At 43.0% G+C, this 24,729-nt stretch overlaps 1 protein-coding gene across 4 annotated transcripts in view; it reads left to right on the forward strand.

Moving 5' to 3' along the window:
• ADCY1 (adenylate cyclase 1) overlaps nucleotides 1-24,729 on the forward strand; it is a 496,503-nt gene that overhangs the window by 235,196 nt on the left and 236,578 nt on the right. For all 4 annotated transcript variants that reach the window (XM_072412078.1, XM_072412075.1, XM_072412077.1 and 1 more), the window contains one exon: nucleotides 18,378-18,634. In XM_072412078.1, the coding sequence (XP_072268179.1) occupies nucleotides 18,378-18,634 (257 nt within the window). The remainder of the gene's footprint in view (nucleotides 1-18,377; nucleotides 18,635-24,729) is intronic.

The raw sequence follows: 24,729 nt of genomic DNA on the forward strand, positions 1-24,729 counted from the left end.
TAACACCAAGGACTCCCCTCCTGATGCCAAAAATGATTTTTCTTAGGCTCTTTCCTGCTTTGCTTCCGAACCATATTCCCCACTCATAGAGAAAGAAGTTCAGGCTGGGCTATGTACAGGCTGAGCTGTATGCTGGCTGGATTGTTTGCAGGCTGTGCTGTATGCTGGGTGGATTGTTTGCAGGCTGTGCTGTATGCTGGCTGGATTGTTTGCAGGCTGAGCTGTGTGCAAGCTGGGCTATGTGCAGTCTGTGCTGTGTGCAGGCTGAGCTGTGTGCTTACTGGGTTGTGTGCAGGCTGGGCTGTGTGTGGCTAGGCTGTATGCAGGCTAAGCTGCATGCTGACCGGGCTGTGTGCAGTGCTGGGGTGGAGGGCGTGTGGAGCTCCTGTTAATTCACAGTCTTCCGGCGCCATGTTCAAGCTACGCCCCCTAGGCGGAACCCCATCAGGGCCTTCACCTAACAGTGGTAGTGAAGGGGGAAAAAAACGACCGAGCATACCTTTTTTTCCATAATTCAGTTGCACTATAGGGATACACAATTTATGACAAAACCAAAATACATATTGAACTCTTTACCCGATGCGTTTCGTCCACTGGGGGCTTCTACAGGGGATTTTGAGAAATCAGGGTATTGTGTATTAGCATGGGAAAACTTTCAAGCAACACTAATACAGTACTTGATTAAAAAGGAGAGCTGGTCAACTGGTGGTAAGTTTAGGGTTTATTTCAGTAGGTGGTACAATAGGGTCACGTAGGAGTCTAATGTATAATGTTCATTAGTGTGGATCTCTCACCCAATTGTGTCTTTTTAAGACCCAGCAGGTATCTTGATTATAAGTATTAAGTATGCTAGAAAGCAATTTTGGATGGGGTATCGATTACCATATAAACTTGTAGGTGTAATAATATATTGAGTAGAGAGAAGGAGGAAGCATAGGGTAATCCAAATGTTTACTTTAATAAATAGTGAGAGTTACAGGGTATTTGTAATTTGAAGTGTACAGAAGAGAATCACCAGCAGCCCGTCAGAAAAGACGCATCGCAAAATATTGCATTGTAACCAATCAATACATAAAAACATTGAATCACTAATTTTACATCAAATATATTGTATTATTTATTTGATAAAAAGCAACATTCAAAGGCAAACCAATCATAAGAATGGTTTGAAGTGTATAATTTCATTTAAACCAGGATATTCTTTTATGAATAAATTCATTCTGTTTCTTTTTGTAGGTGAATTTTATTCATCTTTTTTTTTTTTTTTTTTTTTATCAGTGCTATAAATAAAATTTCATCTATATTTTAATTGTGATTAAGCCTATATGTAGACTCAAATGTGTGGTTATTTTACCATTTTTCATACAGTATATATGTTCATACATTTGTGTTATTAAAATAGTTTTTGTTTTTCCCACATAAAAGCTACCACAGTTGCAAAAGCCAGGCAAATTACACCTGGGCATACCACCTCTACATATGGGCCTTTGTATTTAGTAACACAAACTGGAGGTTTAATGTGGATCTCAGCCTCTTTGTAGATCCACTGACATATCTTTGCATCTTCCACAAGGGAAGGTTTCTGTCACGATAAAGACACTTGAACAGGAGGTGGACCCTCTGTGCTATCAGCACATTTAGCCGAGGTGATATCAGAGGCGCAGAGTCCAAGGTACTGCCTGGTGTCCACCAGAGCACCCCGCAAGGGGTGTTGGGCTTGGCTGCGAACGGCACCCAGGTTGCGGCCCTCAGACTCACCCGTGCAGGTAGCAGCTGACAGCAGGACATAACTGAAGGCAAAGTGCAAAATCGACAGGGAGATTCAAAACCGAAAACAGGACCGGGTCAGGGCAGGCAGAGGAACAGGCATGGTCAGGACAAGCCAAGGTCAGGAACAGGAAAACAAGACTGGAATCCGAATGCTCACAGGAACCTCAGGTAGTAACACCTGTTGCTGAGGCAATAAGTGTCTGACTGAGCCCAGCATATATAGGGAGACTGACAGGCTATCTTGGTGGGGACTAGAAGGACAGGTGAGAATCAATTAGCAGAAATGGCTCGGCAACGCCCCTAAGTCCAGAGCCAGCAGAGTAGCTAAAGCAAGGTGGGAACAGCTGCTGCTAATCAGACACTATCAGGAGGACAACAAGTACCAGATCAGCAGTGCTGCTGATCTGTGACAGTTCCTCTCTTTTTAAAAGTTTTTTTTTTTTTTTTTTTTTTTAATTGTATAGTCTAATAATTTCCTTTGAGGTTCTTTTGCTTCATAATCCTTTTCCTCAGAACACTTCCTTTTTGCTCTGAGTTATTGCGAATAGGGATTCTGCATGAGCACTTTTGGCATTCGATATTGTATTTCACACTGTGGGTTTCCCCTACAGTTCACCTGCTAGGGTGTTGTCCTCTGTAATTTTAATTTCAGTACCTAAAAAGTTATTGTGAATTTCACATTGTTTTGCAACTAGGGTATAAATTTTTCCAACAGAGAGCTGGAGCCTTGCCAGATGTCCAATACTTCATCTATGTACCGCCTCCATAAAATTACATTGGGGAGGTACATGGTGCATCATCCGAATACAATTCTCTCTCCCATCCAAACAGGTACAGGTTGACATACGAGTATATTTGGGAATCAAACTTGAATGTTACACTAATTAAAGATAATAATTTGTTGAAACATATGGAGAATGAAAAATGACACAGCAGAAAGTTGAATCACTAGGAGCTAAACTGACAACACATTTTTTATGAATCATGTCTGTAGGAAATCATCCAAGTTTACAGAAGGGAGGAGGTATGGAACAATATGTCTACAAGACTAACCCAAACAAGTTAGAAGTTGTCAATTTATTTCAAAATAATCTCACAGAAGAAGAAATATACCTTTTGAAATTAGGACTAAATTTTGTGCTTTGCAAGATGTCAACATATTTGAATTGAATAAGGATATTTATCTTTCTGTTCGTAAACTTTTTTTACAAAGTCAAATTGAATGATAAAGCTACAGATAAAGAGATTACTAATTTTGAAAGCTTCAGAATCTGAGCTTTTAGAATTTTAAAAACTCCATATTTATTCTTGGGAGAAAGTGGAGATATAGATAATTCTAATAATCAGGGGGATTCTATTGGAGAAAAAGAGGAGATATTAATAGATAAGTTATTAGATTGTATGGGTCACCAGAACTGCAAACAATTTCCAGATTTACAATTTAATGGTAGTATTTGGGCCTTAGTGAGAACAAAGATGATGGGGATTGAAAAATTGGAAAAAATAGTTTCCATTGACAAAATCTCACAAAAAGAAGCTTTAAAAAATTTAGAAATAAAGAATATTAAAACCACAGATCAAAGAGGAAATGGGGTAGTGATGATTGTAGAGCTATATAAGAACATATGCCTGAATATACTAAGAAGCACACAATGGTATTAAATTGTCACATATGGGAATGAAGAAATCTTCTACAAGGAATATTACCAGTTAATTTTTGATTGAAAAAGGCATTATTAAATGAAACATTTCTGAATTCCCACATTTTATAGCTTACCTAAATTTCATAAAAATGTTTAAAAAAAAAAAACCTTCTGGTTGACTCATTTGTGTCAAAATATGGTTGTATCTCGGAACATAAAAGTGAAATGATTGTTAAATATTTAGGAGAGCATGTCTATGGGTTACCCTCCTATTTGAAAGACACTTTGGATTTATTGAAGCTGGTTGAATATTCGGTAGTTCCCACCAATGTTCTCCTCGAAGCGATTGATGTAGAAGCATTGTATATGAGTATTCCCCACACAAAAGGAATTAAAATATGTTTGTGTTTGATTCCCAGTTATACCTCCAGGTAAAGGGGGTTGAGAACTTTCCTGTTGTGGGTTTCTTGTACAGTTTACTTGCTAGGGTGTTGTCCTCTTTAATTTCAATTTCAGTACCTAGAAAGTTATTGCGAGTTTCAAATTGTTTTACGATTTTTGTTGCTGCTGAAGAGGCATTGTTTGATTAATCAAATACTTTGCAGAAGGTCTGCAGATAAGTATTTATGTCACAGATCAGCAGCACAGCTGATGTGGTACTTGTTATTCACCAGATATGTCAGATCAGCAGCAGTTGGTTTCCTTACCTTGCTTCTAGCTGCTATGTCCAGGCTCCGAAGTTAGAGGCGTTGTTGAACCTTTCCAGCTGATTTTTACAGTCTCACTATATAAGCTGGGTCAGACTAACACTCCTTGCCTTTGCAATAGGTTCGTGTCTGTTTCCTAGTGCTGATGCCCTGGTTCTGACTTTGGCTTGTTTTGACTTTGATTGTTTGCCGCCTGCCCTGACCTGGTCTGCTTTGGTTTTTGAGATTGCCTATCGATTTGGTACTACGCTTCAGTTCCATCTGCAGTCAGCTGCTGTCTGCATGGGTGTGTCTGAGGGCCGCAACCTGGGCACCAACCGCAGCAAAGTCCATCACTCCTTGCGGGATGCTCTGGTGAACGCCGGGCGGTTCCTTAGACTCTGCGCCTAGGCTCATACCCTTGCTAAACGTGCAGATTGCACAGAGGGTCCACTTCCCAATACTTGTGGCAGATCCATGACAGTTTAAAAGACTTAAAATGGGATCCCCCTTTTCCCAGAAGGGTAATGGCCAAGCTAGGGCCTCCCCTGTCAGAAGGGAGATAAAAAATGCCACCTTAGGTCATTTTGTGGGAAAGTTCCAGGGCTGCAACTCAAACTGGATTTGGTATAGATTTATGAAAAATGTCTGTCCTACTCTAAAAAAAAATACAAATATTTCAGTCTGATACTGTAAGGCCTGGGTCAATACCAGTATTCCCCAGACATCAATTCCCCAATCTTTCACCGCAGTTCTTCGCCTATAGAAGCCCCCGCTCAGCCTTGGGAGACTGGTTGCGTCTCCCAGCACTCGGTTGCCCCCAGGACTTGGTGTGGAAGAGATGATGTATGGAGTTAGGCCGGCTGCGGACCCCGGGCTCACTAATACTGAGTACAGAGCCCACAAATACTGAGTACAGAATGTCAGGAAATCCAAAAACAAGCTGAGGAAATCAGTCCACCAAGCGAAGTAAGAAGAGAAAGGCACAAACAGAGTCGGGGTCACAAGCAGAGGTCGGTCCAGGCAGAGATCAACGAATAGTCAGGAACAGGCACAGGTCATTAACAGAATACTCAAAAATCACTCTAACACAGGTAAGCCCAGCAGACGCTATAACAGGCACAGACGACTGGAAGCAGAGTGGCTATAAAGCCCCAGCAGCCATTGACAATGCAGGACTGAGTCAGGAGCTGATCAGCCTCTAGAATCCCCTTCAGCTGTGTTCAGCCTACCAATGGATGCTGGGGATGCCATAAATTCATCAGGCCGCACAGCAGGGACTGCTGCTATCTTAGTTCTCCTGGCTGTTGCAAATGATATCTCTGGAGAGAACAAACAGTGTTTTATATTGTGATGGCACACAGCACAGAGTCGTCGGCCAGATGAGCATTTCCCAACAGATATTTACTAAAAAAGCCAGTTTGCTACAGAAAAATTTCTGTCCTACATTTTAAAAAATACATATTTCAGTCTTTGATACCTCTTGCTTTTTACCAAAGAAGCCAGTTTGGTACAGAAAAATCTCTGTCCTGCCCAAAAAAAATACAGATATGTCAGTGTTTGATACCTCTTCCAATTTACCACAGAAGATCGTTTGGTGAAAAAAATTGGTGAAAAAAATTTCTGTCCTACTTTATAAAAAATACATATATTTCAGTCTTGCTATTTACCAAAGAAGACAGTTTGGTACAGAAAAATTTCTGTCCTACTAAATAAAAAATACAGATATTTCAGTGTTTGATACCTCTTGATTTTTACCAAAGAAGATCGTTTGGTAAAAAAAAATTCTGTCCTAAAAAAAATACATATATTTCAGGGGGCATGGCCAGAAACGGAAGGTGGCTTTCGCTTAAGGCCCAGCAGCGGGTTTGGACACAGGGCTATTTAGCGACTATTATTGAGCATTTTTTTCAGCTTCCACTTGTACTTGATACGCTGGGCCATCCCCTGCAACCATGGGCAAGCGTAAAACTGAGTCTACGCCACCGAAACTTACAGAATTCTTTGCTGCAGCGGATCGGACAAGCCAAGATGGCGCTGGTAGGCGTGTATTTATCTCAGTTAATTTTAAAATTAATACTAGGAGCGGTGTCCTTTGAGCTATTGATCGATAGAGTGCATAGGCTCCCTAAACCTGCGCATCTCCCTGAGAAAATACCTGATTTTTCACATCAAAGAACAACTAATGAGCATATCTAGGCAAGAATCTAAGTTGCCAGACCCGTACTCTAATGTCACCCTATTCTCTTATCTATCTCAATCTACAATCATGGCAAGGAAAAATCTTATATCTGTAACCTTAGCATTGAGGGAACACCATATTCAATATAGATGTGGGTTCCCTGTGAAACGTATTGTTTCGCGCAATGGCTCTAATTTCACCATAAAGAACCCTCAACTGGCCTTAGAACTTCTTGAAAGCTGGGGCATTCAGCCAGTCGCCCATCCTCAAGCATCCAGATCTGGTCAAAATCCTGGTCGTCTTTCCCCGGAGTGGAAGTTAGTCTTGAGTATTAAGTTTACTCTGAAGAAAATTGCAATATAAAGCTTATTATCCGGTGTTCGTTACCCCTCTTTAGTTACCCCACATACAAGATGTGCAGTAAGATACTGCTCTATGAATCCATTATGGATTCTTTTTTTATTTATCCTTGAAAATTATGTTTTATTGGTTTCCAACTCTATTTTTTATTTTATGTTTTATTTACAATGGTTATTACAGTCTACCTCTAGTTAGAGATGAAAAGGAAGCTTTACTCCAACACTTCCATATGGATAAAAGAAAAGTACAACAAGCATATGCCTCTCAAGAGGTACAATTATTTGTGCAATGGGACTCCATATATTATCTATTAATGCTAATGGGCTAAACAGCCCCTATAAAAGGCATGCTATATGGGATGAAGCTAAGAGAAATAATTCCAATATTTTGTGTATTCAAGAGACACATTTCAAAACAAATACATTACCTTATTTTTTTCATGAGAATTTCTCTCACATTTTTCATTCTACATCCATGCAGAAGAAAAAAGGAGTAACAATAGCAATAGGATCCAACGTAGCTTTCTCTCCTATAGAAGTGGACAAAGATCTGGAGGGACGTTACATAATCCTGGCTAAATTTAATAACATAAATATTAACATTAGTAACTTTATATGCTCCAAATGTCTACTCATTGAAATTTTTGAACAAAGTTGTTAAAAGAACGAAGAAAATCCAAGAAGGTTCACTTATAATATGTGGAGATTTCAATTGTATTCCTGATGTCTCACTAGATACATCTAACCATAAGAAGTATACAAGACCAACACTGAATTCATTCTTGCGAAAAGAGGAACTTTTTGATGCTTGGCGATGTCTCCACTCATCTGAGAAGGACTTTACCTTTTTTTTCGGCTCCGCATCAGTCCTATTTGAGAATCGATTTGTTTTTGGTTGACAAATTGACTTTACAGCAAGTGACATCTTCATCTATCCATAATATAACTTTGTTAGACCATGCACCTGTGACTATCTGCATTGATGAAAATATTAAGAACTTTAGCTCCTATCTTTGGAGGAATAATATGTCATTATTTGCACATGCTACCACAAAAGTGTGATTTTGGACAAGCTAAAAGAATTCTTTCAGTTTAATGAGTTACCAGAAGTAACTCCCTCTCTTTTATGGTGTGCCCATAAAGCTTATGCTAGAGGTATTTTGATCCAACTTTCAGCAGTTGAAAGTAAAAAGAGAAAGCAACATGTAAGTGATTTGCTAGCGAAAATTGGGGAGTTAGAGAATATTCATAAAAGCAAAATCACAATCTCTATTGCCCAACAATTGTTTAAATATAGACAGGAATTGCGCTTATTGCTTATAGATAAACAAGAAAGAGCTTTTCAGCATATGAGGACTATTTACTATGCACAAGGTAATAGAGCAAGTAAACTATTAGCGTCTAAAATTAAATCTAAGCGACTGAGACATACGTTACCCTTTATATTCCATCACAGGTCCAAGGCTCAGTTGTTTAATCCTTTAGATATGGCTAATGCAATTAGAGATTATTACCAAGAACTATATATTCTTAAAGAGGATCGACATATCAACCAACCTACCCAAAGTTTATTAGATTATTTTTTGGATTCGATAGATTTACCTAAACTTTTGGAGGAACAGAATAATATTCTTAATAGGTCGATCTCTCCCTTAGAGATAGAGAAAGTGATCAAAAGTTTACCTGTGCACAAATCCCCAGAATCTGATAGTTTTGCATCTGAATATTATAAGACTTATAGTTCCTTGCTCTCTCCATATTTATCTGCGGTTTATAACCAAGCGATATTGGATGGTTATTTTCCTCCAGAGATGCTTAAGGCCATTATAATTACCATCCCAAAAAAGGGGAAAGCACCATCTCATCCTCAAAATTTTAGGCCTATATCGCTGTTAAATACTGACCTTAAAATTTTTGCTAAACTAATTGAGGTACGACTTCAGGAATTGATACCCCAATTGGTCCATGGTGACCAAGTCAGATTAGTTAAAGGTTGTCAAGCTTCTGACATGACCCGGCGTATGAATAATCTGCTCAAAATTGCTGAGACCTCTAGTGAACCGACAATCTTTCTTACGCTTGATGCGGAGAAAGCTTTCGATAGAGTGCATTGGGGTTATCTACATGCAGTACTGCAGAAATTCGGTCTGCATGGTACAATTTCGTCACCCATCATGGCCCTATATACTTACCCTTCGGCTCAAGTATATTTATCAAATATGCTGTCCTCCCTTTTAGTTTAACTAATGGAACTCGCCAAGCCTGTCCCTTATCACCTACTACATTAATCATGGAACCTTTTGCGCAAGCTATTAGGGACAATAAAAACATCAAAGGTATACAAATAAATGAGTCTTCATATGTTGTAGGATTATTTGCTGATGATGTGATTCTCACATTGACAGATCCACAGACCTCAATGGCAGCTTTAATAAAAGTAGTTGGAGTCTTTGGATCTGTCAGCTATTACAAGATTAATGACTCGAAATGTAGTATTTTGCAGGTAGGTGTATCTTCAGAATTACAGGAACAATTATCTAGGCACTTCCCTTTTGGGTGGTCAAAGTACAGTATCTAATACCTAGGTATTCACTTGACAAGTTCCTTGTCTACTATCGTTAACTGTAACTTTACACCATTGATAGATTTGGTACGGAAAGATATTAATGTTCTTTCGAAAGTGGAATTGTCCTGGTTGGGACGTATTGCGGCCTTTAAAATGGTAATTCTCCCATAAATCCTTTATTTATTTCGAACTATACCTATTATTCTTCCCTCCTCTATCTTAACCTCCTTGCAATCTATATTACAGAAATTTATATGGAACAATAGGAAATCCCGTTTATCTCACTCACTTTTATTTCGAGCAAAGAAAGTAGGTGGAATGGGGGTGCCTTATTTAATGGATTATTATTTGGGGTCACTGATGGATCATCTGGAGCTCTGCATAAAACCTGAGGTAAATAAAAGATGGTTGGATATTGAAAAAATGTATATACCAACAGGTAATTATTTGGCTCTTTTAATGGCACATTCATGTTCAACAATTAGATTGAATCTGCACTTGCCTCCAATAGATGCCATGTTATTTAAATGGAAAAAACTTAAAAGTAAAAAATGTATAGATACGGAATCAATCCCAATCCCAGTTCCTTTACAATTTTTTGAGCTCCTTATACCCAACTTAAACCTACAATCCTGGTATAAACTGGGCTATCGATACAATACAGATTTACCGACATTTCATACCTTTCTGAATAAATATAGAATGTTACAAATAACTCTCTTATATAATTCACATTCAGATAATTTAGTTTCTGTGCCCACAATTTTTTGGAAAAGAAGTCAAAATATCAATCTATGTAAAGGAGGTATTTCTGTATAATATAATTTAATTCAAAATAAAGGTTCTTGGAAGAGAATTCACATTTTCTCTATTTGGGAGCAAGATTTACAATGCTCTTTTGCTCTCCCAGTGGAAAACTGCAATCTGCTCTAGTTCTATAGCTTCTAAATGTATTTCTCACTGGGAAAACTACCAAAAAATATCATGTCGATGGTAAAGAACACCATATAGACTCTCTAAGTTTCTGTCAGAATATTCTCCTGTATGCTGGAGAAAATGTGGTGAATTGGGTACTTATGTACATATCTTCTGGGAATATAAAAATCTACGTAGTTTTTGGAACTCTATCTTTGTTTTAATATTAACGGTAACAGGATGCCTGACTTGCCCTGATGCGGCATTGGCATTACTAGATGGAACCACCCTACAACGCCTAATATGTCTGAAGTAATGCAGAAGATCCACGCAAATTACTATTATGAACGTGCATTGGCGCACAGTAGATTTAACTCTCATAAATTTTATGCAAATTGGAAATGTTGGGAAAAATTCCTGCCTCCAATATGTAACTAAATATATGGCAGTATTGTATCAAACATTGCTATTCTAACTATTCTTAATATTGATAAGCCCTTTATATGCCATTGTATTCTTTTCTTCTTTTTATTGTTTGTTCATATTTTTTGTTGTACTTTATTAAAATTCAATAAAAATTTTAAATAAAAAAAAAACAAAAAACATATATTTCAGTCTTTGATACCTCTTGCTATTTACCAAAGAAGACAGTTTAGTACAAAAAAATTTCTGTTCTACTATAAAAAAATACAGATTTTTAAGTGTTTGATACCTCTTGCTATATACCAAAGAAGCCAGTTTGGTACAGAAAAATGTCTGTCCTACTTTTAAAAAATACTGATATTTCAGTGTTTGATACCTGTTTCTATTTACCAAGAATACTTTCTAAGAAACCGTTTGGTACAGGTGCATTTTTGCCTGAATAAGTATGATCATTTTTGCCTAAAGATGAGTGGTAGACGCACGGGAAGTTATGGCATTGGGCAACCTGCAACATCTGGCAGGGGGCATACTGCCCGGGAGACCTCTACTGTAGGACAGCAGCAGCAGCAGCAAACTGTTAGAGGCAGCAGCACAAGTTGTCAAAAAAGTCTGAGATGTGTGCGGAGCACTAGTATGCTGGTAGATGTATTGAGAGGGCGGAATACAATCATAAAGGCACCTCACGTGGAGAGTATTGTGGATTGGGTCTCCGGAGCCTCAAGTGCAGCAGGCTCTTCTGCAGCAGCAGCAACCAGCATAGCCGTGACAGGAGCAAAGACAGGTGTTAGCGTGGCTACTGTGCCTGTACCTCCCGATGACTCCCCCTTGTTGTTTGACAAACAGCCTGAGGATCTGACAGTGCGAATTTCGGAGCAGGAGGCAGACTTTGAGACCCTTGGAGAGTGTGGTCAGCACTTGCTGGGTGAGGGTTCTGGATCAGTGGCTGTATTTGCAGATGTTGGCTTAGATGAAAATGAGGATGATGATGACTGTGATGTCACCTGGGAACCACCGGTGCATGTAAGGGCTAGCAGCAGTTCCGAAACAGACAGAGGCAGCAGCAGCAGCAAAAGACTGGAAATGGATGGAGCCGCCAATCTGCTTCATGTGAGTCCCAAAGAAGAGACAGAGGAGTGGGCACAAGCAGGGGAACAGTCAGAGACGATGTGACAGTGGGGGAGGTGGAGCTGGAGCAGACGCAGGGCACCCAGCAGACACAGAGGCAGGCAAAGAAAAAGAGCAGCAGAGGGGTTGCACGCACCTCTCCAGTGTAGTCTTTTTTACACTCAAAGATGATGACGGGTGCGTAGCAATCTGCATCCTGTGCCGCAGGCACATCTGCAGAGGACAGGCCGGATCACATTTGGATACAACATCCCTTCTTTCCCACATGCGCAAGAACCACAAACCAAAGTGGGAGCAGTACTTGCGTTCTCTTGAAGGAGGTGCATCCAGGTCATCCTCTCTTCTTCCACCTACATTGACTCTTCCTCCAACTGTCATTGCTACTACGTCTAAGGAGGTTGGTGCCAGCCAGACTTCTAGCGGCGATGAAGTATCAGCTTCTGCCCGCAGGTTTCGTGGCACCAGATGACGTTTGTTGCCACAAGATGGGTACTCCAGTGACCCCTTCAGATCCCCTAGCTCCCAGTCCTTTCAGCCCACTCTACTGGAGTTCTGCACAAACCATCAAGCTATGGGCCCAACCAACAAAAGAGTCATCAAACTAAATTCACATCTAGCCAAAGTAATGGCCTTGCAGCTACTGCTGTACAGCATTGTGGACTCTGCTACCTTCCGTGGCCTGTGCTGAGCGGCGGTGGAATATACCAACCAGGCATTACTTCTCCCACTGTTGTTCCCAGCTGTTGCCAGTTTACATGCACATGTAATGGAAAACTTCTCCTGATGATTTGCATTCCTGGTGTCTAGCCAAATCCACGTCACCATGGACAGCTGGACAACCAGGCACGGAGTGGGACGCTACCGTCCTTCACCTCTCACTCGGTGGCCTTGCATAGCTTAGTGGGCCGTAGTCTGCAGGAGGCATTACAGGACCTGGTCCCCACGCTGAGGGGTGTGGTGGAAAAGCATGGGCCACCCCAGTCATCTCCCTCCTCCCCCTCTACCTGCATTCCTTCTACCAGCAACCCCTCTATTTTTGACACTCCTCCTGAACGGCCAGCAATGGAGGGCACTGTGGTTAAGCGGGCACGCCACTAAGGCTCCCTCAAGTACACGTGTTGCCAGGCAGTGCTGAAACTGGTGTCCTTGGGGGAGAAAAGTCACACGGCCAGAGAACTCTTGTCTATTTTGCACAGAGAGGTTGAGGCTTGCCTTCTGGTGCAGAAGTTCCTCCGCACATACCCAGGACTGCAGAACTTACTGAGACAGACTTGCTCCATCTGCAGCCATGTACGCCGATCTCATACTGTCTCTGCGGCTCTTAGCAAGATCCAGCACCAACAGAGGCTGCCACCACATACACTCATTTGTGACACTCTGACTGGATGGAACTCCACCCTGCACATGCTCCAGCGTCTGTGTGAGCAAAAGCTAGCCATCCGCCATTACTTGGTCAGCGTGGTGCATGGAGGCAGCGGGGCCCTTGGTACAGCTATACAACTGAGCTTTTTTACCAGTGACCAGTGGCTGCAGATGGAGACGCTGGGCAAGGTACTGGCCCACTTTTAACAGGCCACAAACATTGTGAGTCGGGAGCGGTCAGACTGGAACGATGTCATACATATCATCTTTCTGCTTGATAACACCCTGTGTGGCCTGATGGAAAGTGGCAATGGGAGGGGAAGAAATGGAGGAGGATGAAGGTGAGATTACACTCTGTAGCGCACAGCCAGCATCAGGAGGAGCAAGAAAGGACACTGGCCAGCATCAGGAGTTTCAAGAGGAGGAGGAAGATGATTATGATGATGACTGATGAGGGAGACCATGTTGGGGCTGCTGGACAAGATCTGTCCAACCTGCATTTGTGCTGTCACACCCTAGGCATTGTGCGGGCAATGGAACAACAGGAACTGCTGCCGCTTGAAGAGGAGGAGGTGGGTGATGAGGAGGAAGATGTTTTGGCGCCTACTGAGGGACAGAAGGAGGATGAGCCTAGGGAAGGTCCCTTTCGTATGTGTGTCCACATGTTGCGATTCCTACGGAGGGAACCCTGCATTTGCAGCTTCAAAAACCGGGATGATTACTGGCTGGCCACCCTTCTGGATCACCGCTACAGAGACAAAATGTCACAGTTTCTACCCAACTTGGAGCAAGAGAAAGAAAAGGGGACCCGCCTTAGCAGAATACTTTGCGACCGGCTGTGTGATGAGTACTGCGTACCACATTCCACACAGGGAGCTAAGGCGGACACTAACTCCACGGTATCCTCCTGTAGCAGCGGCGGCAGCAGCAGCAGCAGTAGTAGCAGCAGACCACACACATCCAAAGGTCTAGGCAGGGGGGATTTTCTGGGTGCCTGGCGAAACCTGATGTGGCCACCTGAAACAAGTGAAGTGCTGGGGCATAACCATCAAGAACTGATGAAGCGCATAGTGCACAATTACATTGGCTTTTTTCTGGCTGGTGGTGGTGGTGATGACAACAGCAGTTATGAGGAGGATGCCTGTCCTGACAGTAGTGACGCCAAAAATTTTTGGGTCAACAGGCTTGAAATCTGGCCGCAGTTGGCATAGTATGCTATCAAGCTTCTTTTGTGCCCGGCGTCCAGTGTTCTGTCTGAAAGAACCTTCGGTGCCACTGGCGGAGTGGTCGCAGAAAACACGACTGTTGCCTGAAAATATCAATCGCCTCTCTTTGAAGATGAACGAAAGGTGGGTTACTAACAACTATCATATACCCACTGCAGATGTCACTGATTGACTGACACAAGGAATCACTGGCCAACCAAGATGAACCAACACTGCTCCTGTGCTGAGTCTGTGGCTGCCTATCACCAACACCCTGTCAGCTGAGCCTGTCTTGGTTGAATTTTTCTGCTAGTTATCGCAACATCCAGGGGTGGCATTCATCGCCAATGTCATGCTTGCCATTTTGCCAGCTAGCAACATTCTTTACATTTCTGCTGCTTCCGGGAGGCCGACAAACTGCAGATGAAAATCCTCAGTACTGCCACACTGATAGGTACCATTGCCTTTGCCTAATTTTTCAGCTAAGTATTGTAAACTTGATGGTTGGCATTCATGTCATCCACTTCATGATGCAAACTAGCCATATCGTCTACCTTCCTACCGCTTCCGGCACCACAGACCACAGCAACAGTGCTGGCACACAAAACATCTTTGTCTTGCCCTTCACAAATTTCAGATATTTGTATTACACACTTCTGGGTAGCATTGACGATGGACCACACCCAGCTCTAGATGCCAGTTACCAATGTGGTCCAAACTCCGTCTCAGCGCCCACCGCCTCCTCTTCCTGCTGCTGCCGCCTGTCAGTACACACTTCTGGGTGGGTGGCATTGTCAATGCACTACACCCAGCTCCAGATGCTAGTTATCAATACATTTTCCGCTCCTCCTCAGGGTCCACCGCCTCATCCTCCTGCTGCTGCTGCCGCTTGTCAGTACTCCATTCACTAAAATTGTACACTTCTGGGTGGCATTGACGATGCACTACACCCAGCTCTAGATGGCAGTTACCAATGGGGTCCCCGCTCCGTCTCAGGGCCCACTACGTCCTCCTGCTGCTGCTGCCTGTCAGCACTCCATTCACTAAAATTGTATAATTCTGGGTGGCATTGACGATGCACTAAACCCACCTTTAGATGCCAGTTACTAATGCGGTCCCTGCACCTTCTCAGGGCCCATCGCCTCTTCCTCCTGCTTTTGATGCTGGCACCTGTCAGTACTCCATTCACAAAAATTGTACACTTCTGGGTGGTATTGATGATACACTACACCCAGCTCTAGATGCCAGTTACCATGGGGGTCCACGCTCCTTTTCAGGGCCCACCATGTCCTCCTGCTGCTGCTGACGCCTGTCAGCACTTTACTCATGAAAATTGTACACTTCTGGGTGGTATTGATGATACACTACACCCAGCTCTAGATGCCAGTTACCATGGGGGTCCACGCTCCTTTTCAGGGCCCACCATGTCCTCCTGCTGCTGCTGACGCCTGTCAGCACTTTACTCATGAAAATTGTACACTTCTGGGTAGCATTGACGATGTACTAGACCCAGATCTAGATGCCAGTTACCAATGGGGTCCCCGCTCCATCTCAGGGCCCATCGCGTCCTCCTGCTGCTGCTACTAGCGCTTGTCAGCACTCTATTCACTACAATTGTAAACTTAAGGGTGGCATTGACGATGCACTAAACCCAGCTCTAGATGCCAGTTACCAATGGGGTCCCCGCTCCGTTTCAGGGCCACCGCGTCCTCCTGCTGCTGCTGCTGGCGCCTGTCAGCACTCAATTCACTACAGTTGTAAACTTCCAGGTGGCATTGACGATGCACTAAACCCAGCTCTAGATGCCAGTTATTAATGCGGTCCCCACTCATTCTCAGGGCCCACCGCCTCCTCCTCCTCCTGCTTTTGATGCTGCCGCCTGTCAGTTCTCCATTCACTAAAATTGCACACTTCTGGGTAGCATTGATGATGCACTACACCCAGCTTTAAATGCCAGTTACCAATGCATTCCACGCTCCATTTCAGGGCCCACTGCCTCCTCCTGCTGCTACTGCTGCCTGTCAGTACTCCATTTACGAAAATTGTACACTTCTGGGTGGCATTGATGATGCACAACACCCAGCTCTAGATGCCAGTTACCATTGTGGTCCACGCTCCGTCTCGGGGCCCACCACCTCCTCCTGCTGCTGTGGCTGCCGCTTGTTAGTGCTCCATTCACTAAAATTGTACACTTCTGGGTGGCATTTATGATGCACTACACCCAGCTCCAGATACCAGTTACTAATGCGGTCCCCGCTCCATCTCAGGTCCCACCGCCTCCTCCTTTTGCTGTTGCCGCCTGTCTGTACTCCATTCACTAAAATTGTATTACACACTTCTGGGTGGGTGTCATTGAGGAGCTGGGTGTCAGCTGGGTGTCAGCTGGGTGTCGCCTGTCAGTACTCCATTCACTAAAACTGTATACTTCTAGGTGGTATTGACGATGCACTACACTCTGCTCTAGATTCCAGTTACCAATTCGGTCCATGCTCCGTCTCAGGGCCTACCGCCTCCTCCTGCTGCCGCGGCTTATCAGTACTCTATTTACTAAAATTGTACACTTCTGGGTGGCATTGACAATGCACTACACCCAGCTCTAAATTCCAATTTCCAATGCGGTCCACGCTCCGTCTCAGGACGCACCACTTCCTTCTGCTGCTGCCGCCTGTCAGTACTCTATTAACAAAAGTTGTATTACACACTTCTGGGTGGCATTGACGATGCATTACACCTAGCTCTCTATGACACTTACCAATGCAGTCTCCCTGGCGATAGCTGACCAGAGGCCACACACTGCTATTGCTCTAGCTGACCCACGCTCCGTTTCTGGTCCTCCATCCTTTAGCCTAATATCATGAAGCAATTATTATTAATAAACAGGGTTTAAATAGCGTAAACAAATTATGCAGTTATATAAATTAAATAGGGGTGCGTACATTAAATAGCAATGCTTTCTCCTGCTGTTTTGATGGCAGAGACTGTTGCTAGTGGGTTGAGTTCATCCTTTCTCAATGTCCTACTGTTTATGCTTCTGGACACTGTCCATCATACAAAAATCCTATATGCCTGCTGTCATTTTCTGGAAAACCACAAGGTCTTTTAGAATTTGTGTATTTGTCCTTTGTTGCTACTGTTCTCCTACACATACCTAGCAAATTTGGTAGTTCTAACATGTATAGGGGCTTTGCTATTAATGTTTAAATTCTGCCTATTGACTTTAATGGAATTCGCAAAATTGGTTTGCCGAAATTTCGCTGACCCATCAGAATCCTTCTCGTTCATCCCTACCTTTACATGCAGGGGGTGATAACTGCTGACTGGATAGGACCAAAGTGAAGAACAGAAGTGTAAGGAAGAAGTATAGTCAGTCAAGCCAAAGCTCTGGGCAGGCAGTAATCAAGAGTTGTCTGACAGTGCTGAAGTTCAGGGCAGGTGGCAATTGAGAGTAGTCAGACAAAGTCGGGGTCAATATACCAGAGTATCAATCAGGAGATGCAAACTGGAACTGGAAACCTAGATGAATTCCTTGTTCAGGCAACATCCTGTTGCTAATCACTTCTACCAGCAGAAGATGCACTTCTGCGAAATAGTCTGATCCTCTGGGGTAAATGGGCAGCTCTTAGGCATTCACATGACTCAGACCAGGAAGTAACCAGCAGATAAGATTCCTGAACTGGGCTGCTGCTGGCTGCAGAGTAGTGTAAGGTATCTGACACAGATGAGGACACAGATCATTTGGTCCTGCGGTGCCAAGCCAAAGTTAGTAACTTTATTTGCAACAGACCTTCCAAAATAATATTCTTACAGACGGCTAGTGGTGATGGGACTGGAAGAGATGAGGTAACATTTTTTGCTATTGCCACCTTTTAGATACATAAGTTCTGTTGCAAAGATTTTGAAGGAGTGAGAGCTCTTAAAATGTGCACTTAAAACAGTGATTAAAGGTAAAAATTTAAAATTGATAAGATTTTTGATATGGGTAATTCATTTTTTTTCATATGTCTTTCTTGGAACCTAAAGGATCATGTCTTCAGAAAGTATTAGAAGATGTGGTTCAAAAAGAAAAGCTAGCATAATAGAAAACCTTGGCAATGCTTATAACCTAATGTAAACTCACCTAATATCTGTTTGTTTTTTGTAGGTTGGCTGCATGCCTTGGTCATGGAGTACAAATTCCAGCAACTCTATTGTAATTATTTCTCCAAATGGAGAAAATAAAACTATGGAGGAACGTCCTTGCAACACAGCTCACTATGCTTTCTTATCCTGTGTGGTGGGAACCTTAACAATGGCAATTTTTTTACGCATTTCTTCATTGCCAAAAATTATTTTACTTCTATTTGTTACTGTTTTATACATAATAGTTTTGGAACTCAGTGGATACAGGAAAGAAGCAGGGTAAGGATTCTGTAAATGATTAAACTTTATGCATTCTTTTGACTTTTAATGCAGTATGATATAGTTTTACATAATTTTCATATATAAATGATTAAGACAGCACTACTTTTTAGCCTACTGCAGGTGAGGTCCAGGTTGGACCGCAAGGGGCATTTGCCACCTTAACCACTACAAATGGCACTGACTTTCACATGTCATGTGACCAAATTCCCCAAAGGAAGCTACTACGGGGGGAATAATTATTAAACATGTTAACATTTTTTTTAGTAAATATATTTCTAATGGGGCTATTGGCATGAAATTTACATCAGATGTCGATAACAACCCAAAAAACCCACACATACAAAGAAGTCAAAGCAATTATGACCATATATTATGTTATGTGCAATAAAGTGGGATGGCACAGGCAATAAGTATGGAGCATGAAAAAACATGAAGAAAAGGTGCACAGAAAGCCAATAAACCTGGTGAAATCTAAAATCAGTATTTATAAAGCAATCCTGGCTCCTATTAGTGCAAATTATTATCAGGTGGTTTAGTCCTAATTGATATCTTATAAAAAGGTTTCAGATTACCAAGGTATCACACAAGAAACATCTCATGATGAGTAAAAGGAAAGAGATCTCTCAAGGCCTTCCCAACCTTCTGAATGTTCCAGCGAACACAGTTGGGGGCATCATCCAGAAGTGGAAAGAACATAATTTCACCCTAAACCGGCCACGACCAGGTGTTCCTTACAATATTTCTATGTAAGATCAAAAAAATCAGATCAAATCTTTGTAAGATCAAGTCAAAAAAATAATCAGAAGAATTTTCAAAGAGCCAAGGATCACTAGTGGAGAGTTCAAAAAGACCTGGAATTAGCAGGTAGAGTTGTTTCAAAGAAAACAATAAGTAATGCACTCAACTGACATGGCCTCTATGTATGCTCCCTGTGCAAGGCTCCAATGCTGAAGAAAAAGCATGTTGATGCTCATTTAAAATTTGCAGCACAACATTTAGTCAAGCCAATCAAATACCAGAAGAATATAGTTGGTCAGATGAGACCAAAATTTAACTCTTTCAATGTCATTTCACACACTATGATTGGAGTAGAAATGGCACTACACATCACCCAAAAAACAATATACCAACACTGAAGTTACACACTTACCTCTTTTCACTGAAGCGCTGATGTTGGGCGTGCCTCTGTTTCCAGGCTTTATCAATTCCAGTCAACCCGCTGGCTAATCAGAAAATATCCTCTTGACCAGCTTTAGCTATTTAGCTAGGTCACACACTTCACTTAGTGTTTGTGCAACGTGTCTCCAATGTGCCGAGCCCTTAGTTCTGTTGCGCTAGTTCCTGTTCACCTGGTGCTTAATTCAGCGTTTCCTCTGTCCAGCTCCTGCGTTAACCCCTCATTATCCAGTCTGTTGGTTCCCAGAACTGGTTGAGAAATTCCCACTGCTCTGGATGACCCGATCTCCCTGGCTATCCAGATTGATATACGTTTCCAAGAGCAATCTCGCTCCCGCAAGGCGTTGTCTCCACAATTACCTCCATGCTTCCAGCGGCCGCTGGAACCTCTAGTCCCCCCATTTATCCCTCATCAGAAGTACCCATGCAATTGTTCCGCTCATGTCCAGAGGAGAGATCCCAGCGCCTATCTTCAGGTCTCTGCAATAAAAAGGTCACTATTAGTATGCTCTGAGGGGGGCATGCTAGGTCACTCTTCTCTCCCTTCCACTCAATAGCAATTTAGCTCCACCACAAGACGTCCACACTTGCCCTGAAGGCTTTTATTGACTCGGGGGCAGCAGGCAATTTAATCTCTGCTACTCTTGTCAAGGAGTGAGCCTGGCCTATAGAGCCACTGACTCAATCCCTTGCGTATCTCTGCGGTGGATGGTACCATTCTCTCCTGCGGACTTATCCGCTTCCAAACTTTGCCAATGCAAATGACGGTAGGTGTGCTGCATCAGGAGACCATAACCTTCCTTGTACTTCCCCAGGCCTCATCTGCAGTCATCCTGTGACTCCCATGGCTTCAACACTCTCCAGTGCTAGATTGGTCTACTCCAGAGGTATTGGCTTGGGGTCCTTCTTGTCACTCTCTGTGTTTGACAGAGTTGGCTCCATCCATTCCAATCCAGTACATCCAAGATGTCTTCTCCAAATGCCAGGCCGAGCAACTTCCTCCCCATCGCTCCTATGACTGTGTGATAGACCTCATACCTAATTCCACACCTCCCAGATGTTGGGTATACCGCTCAGTCTGCCGGAGATGAAGGCTATGAGTGAATACATCCAGGAGAATCTGTAGGGAGGACTTATACGTAGGTCCTCTTCCCCCTCTGGCGCAGGGTTCTTCTTGGTCCTTGTATTAAATACAGTGGTTTGAATGCCATCACTATTGAAAAGCACTACCCACTGCTGCTTATCCCTGAGCTCTTTGACCATCTTCCTGGTTCTCAGATCTTCACCAGACTGGACCTCCGAAGGGTCTACAACCTGATTCAGATCAAGGAGGGGGACGATGGAGGACAGCATTTAACACCGGGGATGGGCATTATGAATATCTGGTCATGCTCTTCGGTCTCTGTAATGCCCCAGCTGTCTTCCAACACTTTGTCAACAAAGTATTTTGTGACCTTCTATACATCTGTGTTGTCTGTTTGGATGCCATTTTGATTTTCTCTCCTGACTTGCCTACCCACAGACAGCATGTCTGTCTTGTCTTGGCCCTCTGAGGCTATTGAGGCCTTTCATTCCTTGAAGAAAGCCTTTCTTTCTGCTCCAGCTCTGAATAGGCCAGATGTTTCCAAGCCCTTCTCAATAGAAGTTGATGCCTCCTCAGTTGGATTGGTAGCTATTCTTTTCTAGACCCCCACCGGAGCCCGATGCCCGTGTGCGTTCTTTTTACGGAAGTTCTCCCAGCAGAGAAGAATTACTGCACTTGGAGACAGGGAGCTGCTTGCCATCAAACTCGCTCTAGAAGAATAGGGCTATCTTTTTCAGGGCTCTCCTCACAAGGTCATTTTCACCGACCACAAAAACGTAAAATACCTACAGTGGGCTCATCGCCCCAACCCTCAGAAGGCTCCCTGGTCTTTGTTCTTTTCTCGTTTTGATTTAAAAATTACCTTTAAACCCGGTTCCCATAACTCCCATGCTGATGCTCTCTCCCGCCCTTTCGATCCACAGGATTCTGAAACCACTGCTGAGGCAGAGTTTATTATCCTACCGGCCCGTATCCTTGCCTTGACTTCTGTTTAGGAATCTGCTATTCCCCCAAGTAAAACCTTGGTGACTCCTCAACTCCGCACCAAAATATTACATTGGGCACATGACTCTAAACTGTCTGGCCACTCGGGCATTCACAGAACTTTCACCCTTCTCTCCCATCTGTACTGGTGGCCCAACCTTCGTAAGGATGTGAATGACTATGTCATGGTCTGTGCTGTATGTGCTCAAACCAAGTCATCTACTTGTGGCCCAGCAGGACCCCTTATTCCTCTGCCCGTTCCTAAGGAGCCTTGATGTCACCTGTCCATGGATTTTTTTACGGATCTGCCACCTGATGGTGATCTTCCACCTGATGGGGATGATGATCTTCCTCTGATGGCTGTACGGTCATTTGGGTTGTTGTCGATCACTTTTCGAAAATGGCCCATTTTGTACGACTTCTAGCTTTACCATCAGCAGCTGCATTAATGCCAGTCTTCATTTGTGAAATTTTTAGGCTTCACGGTATGCCCATGCAATAAAATTTCTGATCATGGGGTGCAATTTACCGTTCGCTTTTGGAAAGGCATTTGCGGATCCCTGGACATCTCTGCGAACTTCTCCTCAGCCTATCTCCCACAGACTAATTGGCAGATGGAGAGAGTTAATCAAGCCCTGGAGCAATATCTCTGAGCCCTTGTTTCTGCCCACCATGGTGACTGGGTAACACTGCTACCATGGGCGGAGTTTGCCCACAACAACCATGTTAGCACCAGCACCAAAAAAATCACCGTTCTACATTGTCTATGGCAAACATCCTCGCCTTCCATTTTCTATACCCTGCTCTGCCAAAATACCTGCACTCAGTGCCCTGCAGAGAGCATCTGGTCTTCTACTTGTGAGCATCTGAAACACGTAGCTCTCAGGCACAAGAAGTTTGCTGATTGGTGTCACCTTGTCCAACCTGGAGATAAAGTCTGGCTCTTCACAATGAACATTCATTGCAAGGTGCCTCCTCTGAAATTTGCTCCACAGTTAGTGGGGCCTTATGACATTTCTGACAAGGTTAACCCAGTTTGCTACAAGTTACATCTTCCCTCACATCACAAGCTGCCCAATGCCTTCGCAAAAAGCCAATGTACTTATTTGATTGAAAAGTTTTGGTCCTGAGGGGAGATCTTGGGTTCCAGCTACAGATGTGTCTGCACCTCTTCTTGCCAAGAGGTTTCATCTTCGTTCTCTTCTTAAACCCGGACCCCGACGGGTGGGAAGGCCCCATAAAAGGGGGGAACGGATGTCACACCTACCTCTTTCTCATTAAAGCGCAGACACCTCATCTGCACATGTGGGCAGTTCTGACGCTGGTCTTGCCTCTGTTTCCAAGCTTTATCAATTCCATCCTATCCGCTGGCTAATCAGAAAATGGCCTCTTGACCAGCCCTGGCTATTTAGCTAGCTCACACACTGCACTTGTGTTTGTGCAACGTGTCTCCATTGTGCCGAGCCCTGTTCACTTAGTGCTTAATTTAGTGTTTCCACTGTCCAGCTCCTGCGTTAGCCTCTCGTTGTCCAGTCTGTTGGTTCCGAGCCAACTTCCCTGTGCTTTTCCAGTGTTCCTGTCTGTCTGTGGATATCTCTAAGTCACCTGTGCCATCTGTTGCTTCCAGTGTCTCCTGTGTTCCCTGTGCCCCCAGTGGCCCCTGTGTCATTAATGTCTGTCTCCTGTATCCCCCAAATTGACTCCTGGCGTGTGATATGACCTTTCTTGCTTGCTGCCTGCCTTGACCCTGGCCTTCCTCGAATATCCTTCTGCTTTGTGATTTGGTACCGTGTTTTGCCCATCTCGGTGTGCCCAAGGACTGCAACCTGGCAGCAAACAGCAGCGCAACATCCTCACCATCAGAGGCTCTGGAGAAGACCTGGTTACTGCTTAGACTCTGCGCCTTAGCCCATCTCAAGGCTCACACCACCTCTGTGCAAGCCGTAGCGCCTCCTAGTGGTCCTGTCTCTCCATGCATGACAAAGTTTGGAGGTGGTGTCGGGCTGTTTTTCAGCATATGGTACTGGCAGACCTTTTAATTGAAGGAAGGATGAATTGAGAAATGTACAGGGGCGTTCTTGATAAGAATCTGCTCCCATCTATCTTGATGCTAAAGATAAAACAACGGTGGATATTTCAGCAGGACAATGATCCCAAACACACAGCCAAGGAAACTCTCAATTAGTTTCAGGGAAATAAAATAATCAAAAACATTTGTTTCCTAGATATTCCTGGACCTGCACACATTTCCAAAGTGGCTTCATGTTAGCAGCTCTCTGGAATCTAGCTAGAAAGGATTTCATAGAGCACAGAATAAAGCCAGACTGTATCATTTGAAGGATTGGAGTTTTTTTCTTAGCATAAATAGTTTACTGGTTATTTTCACCAGCTCCCTGTAATTGCTGGATTGTTAAATTAGAGATAATATATAAAAAACATTTAATTTTGCATACGTGGGATTGACAATTTTTAAGAATGTACATAAAATTAAATGTGTACACATGATAAAACACTAGAAGATTAACATGACTTTGAATACCAGAAAAAGTTAGTAATAAAAAGCATAACAAAGTTTGAAACTAGGAGCTAACCCAAAACAATAAAACTTAAACCATTTCAGTTCCATCCCACAAAGATATTTTCAAATATCAGTAATTAGTAATTAAAGTTTGTAATCCTTATGATGATTTTTTGTTGTTCCCTGGTTCATTTTTTTTAATCACAAAATGTGACCAGATGGCAAAAAAAATCATAATATGCTTTCTGTGTTGGGTTTTTTAATTTTACTTAGACATACCTTTTTGTACAGGTCTGGTATTGTAAACAATTACTGTTTACCCTAATTGAT

This window comes from Pyxicephalus adspersus, chromosome 5 (assembly GCF_032062135.1).
Source record: "Pyxicephalus adspersus chromosome 5, UCB_Pads_2.0, whole genome shotgun sequence".
Classification (NCBI taxonomy): domain Eukaryota; kingdom Metazoa; phylum Chordata; class Amphibia; order Anura; family Pyxicephalidae; genus Pyxicephalus; species Pyxicephalus adspersus.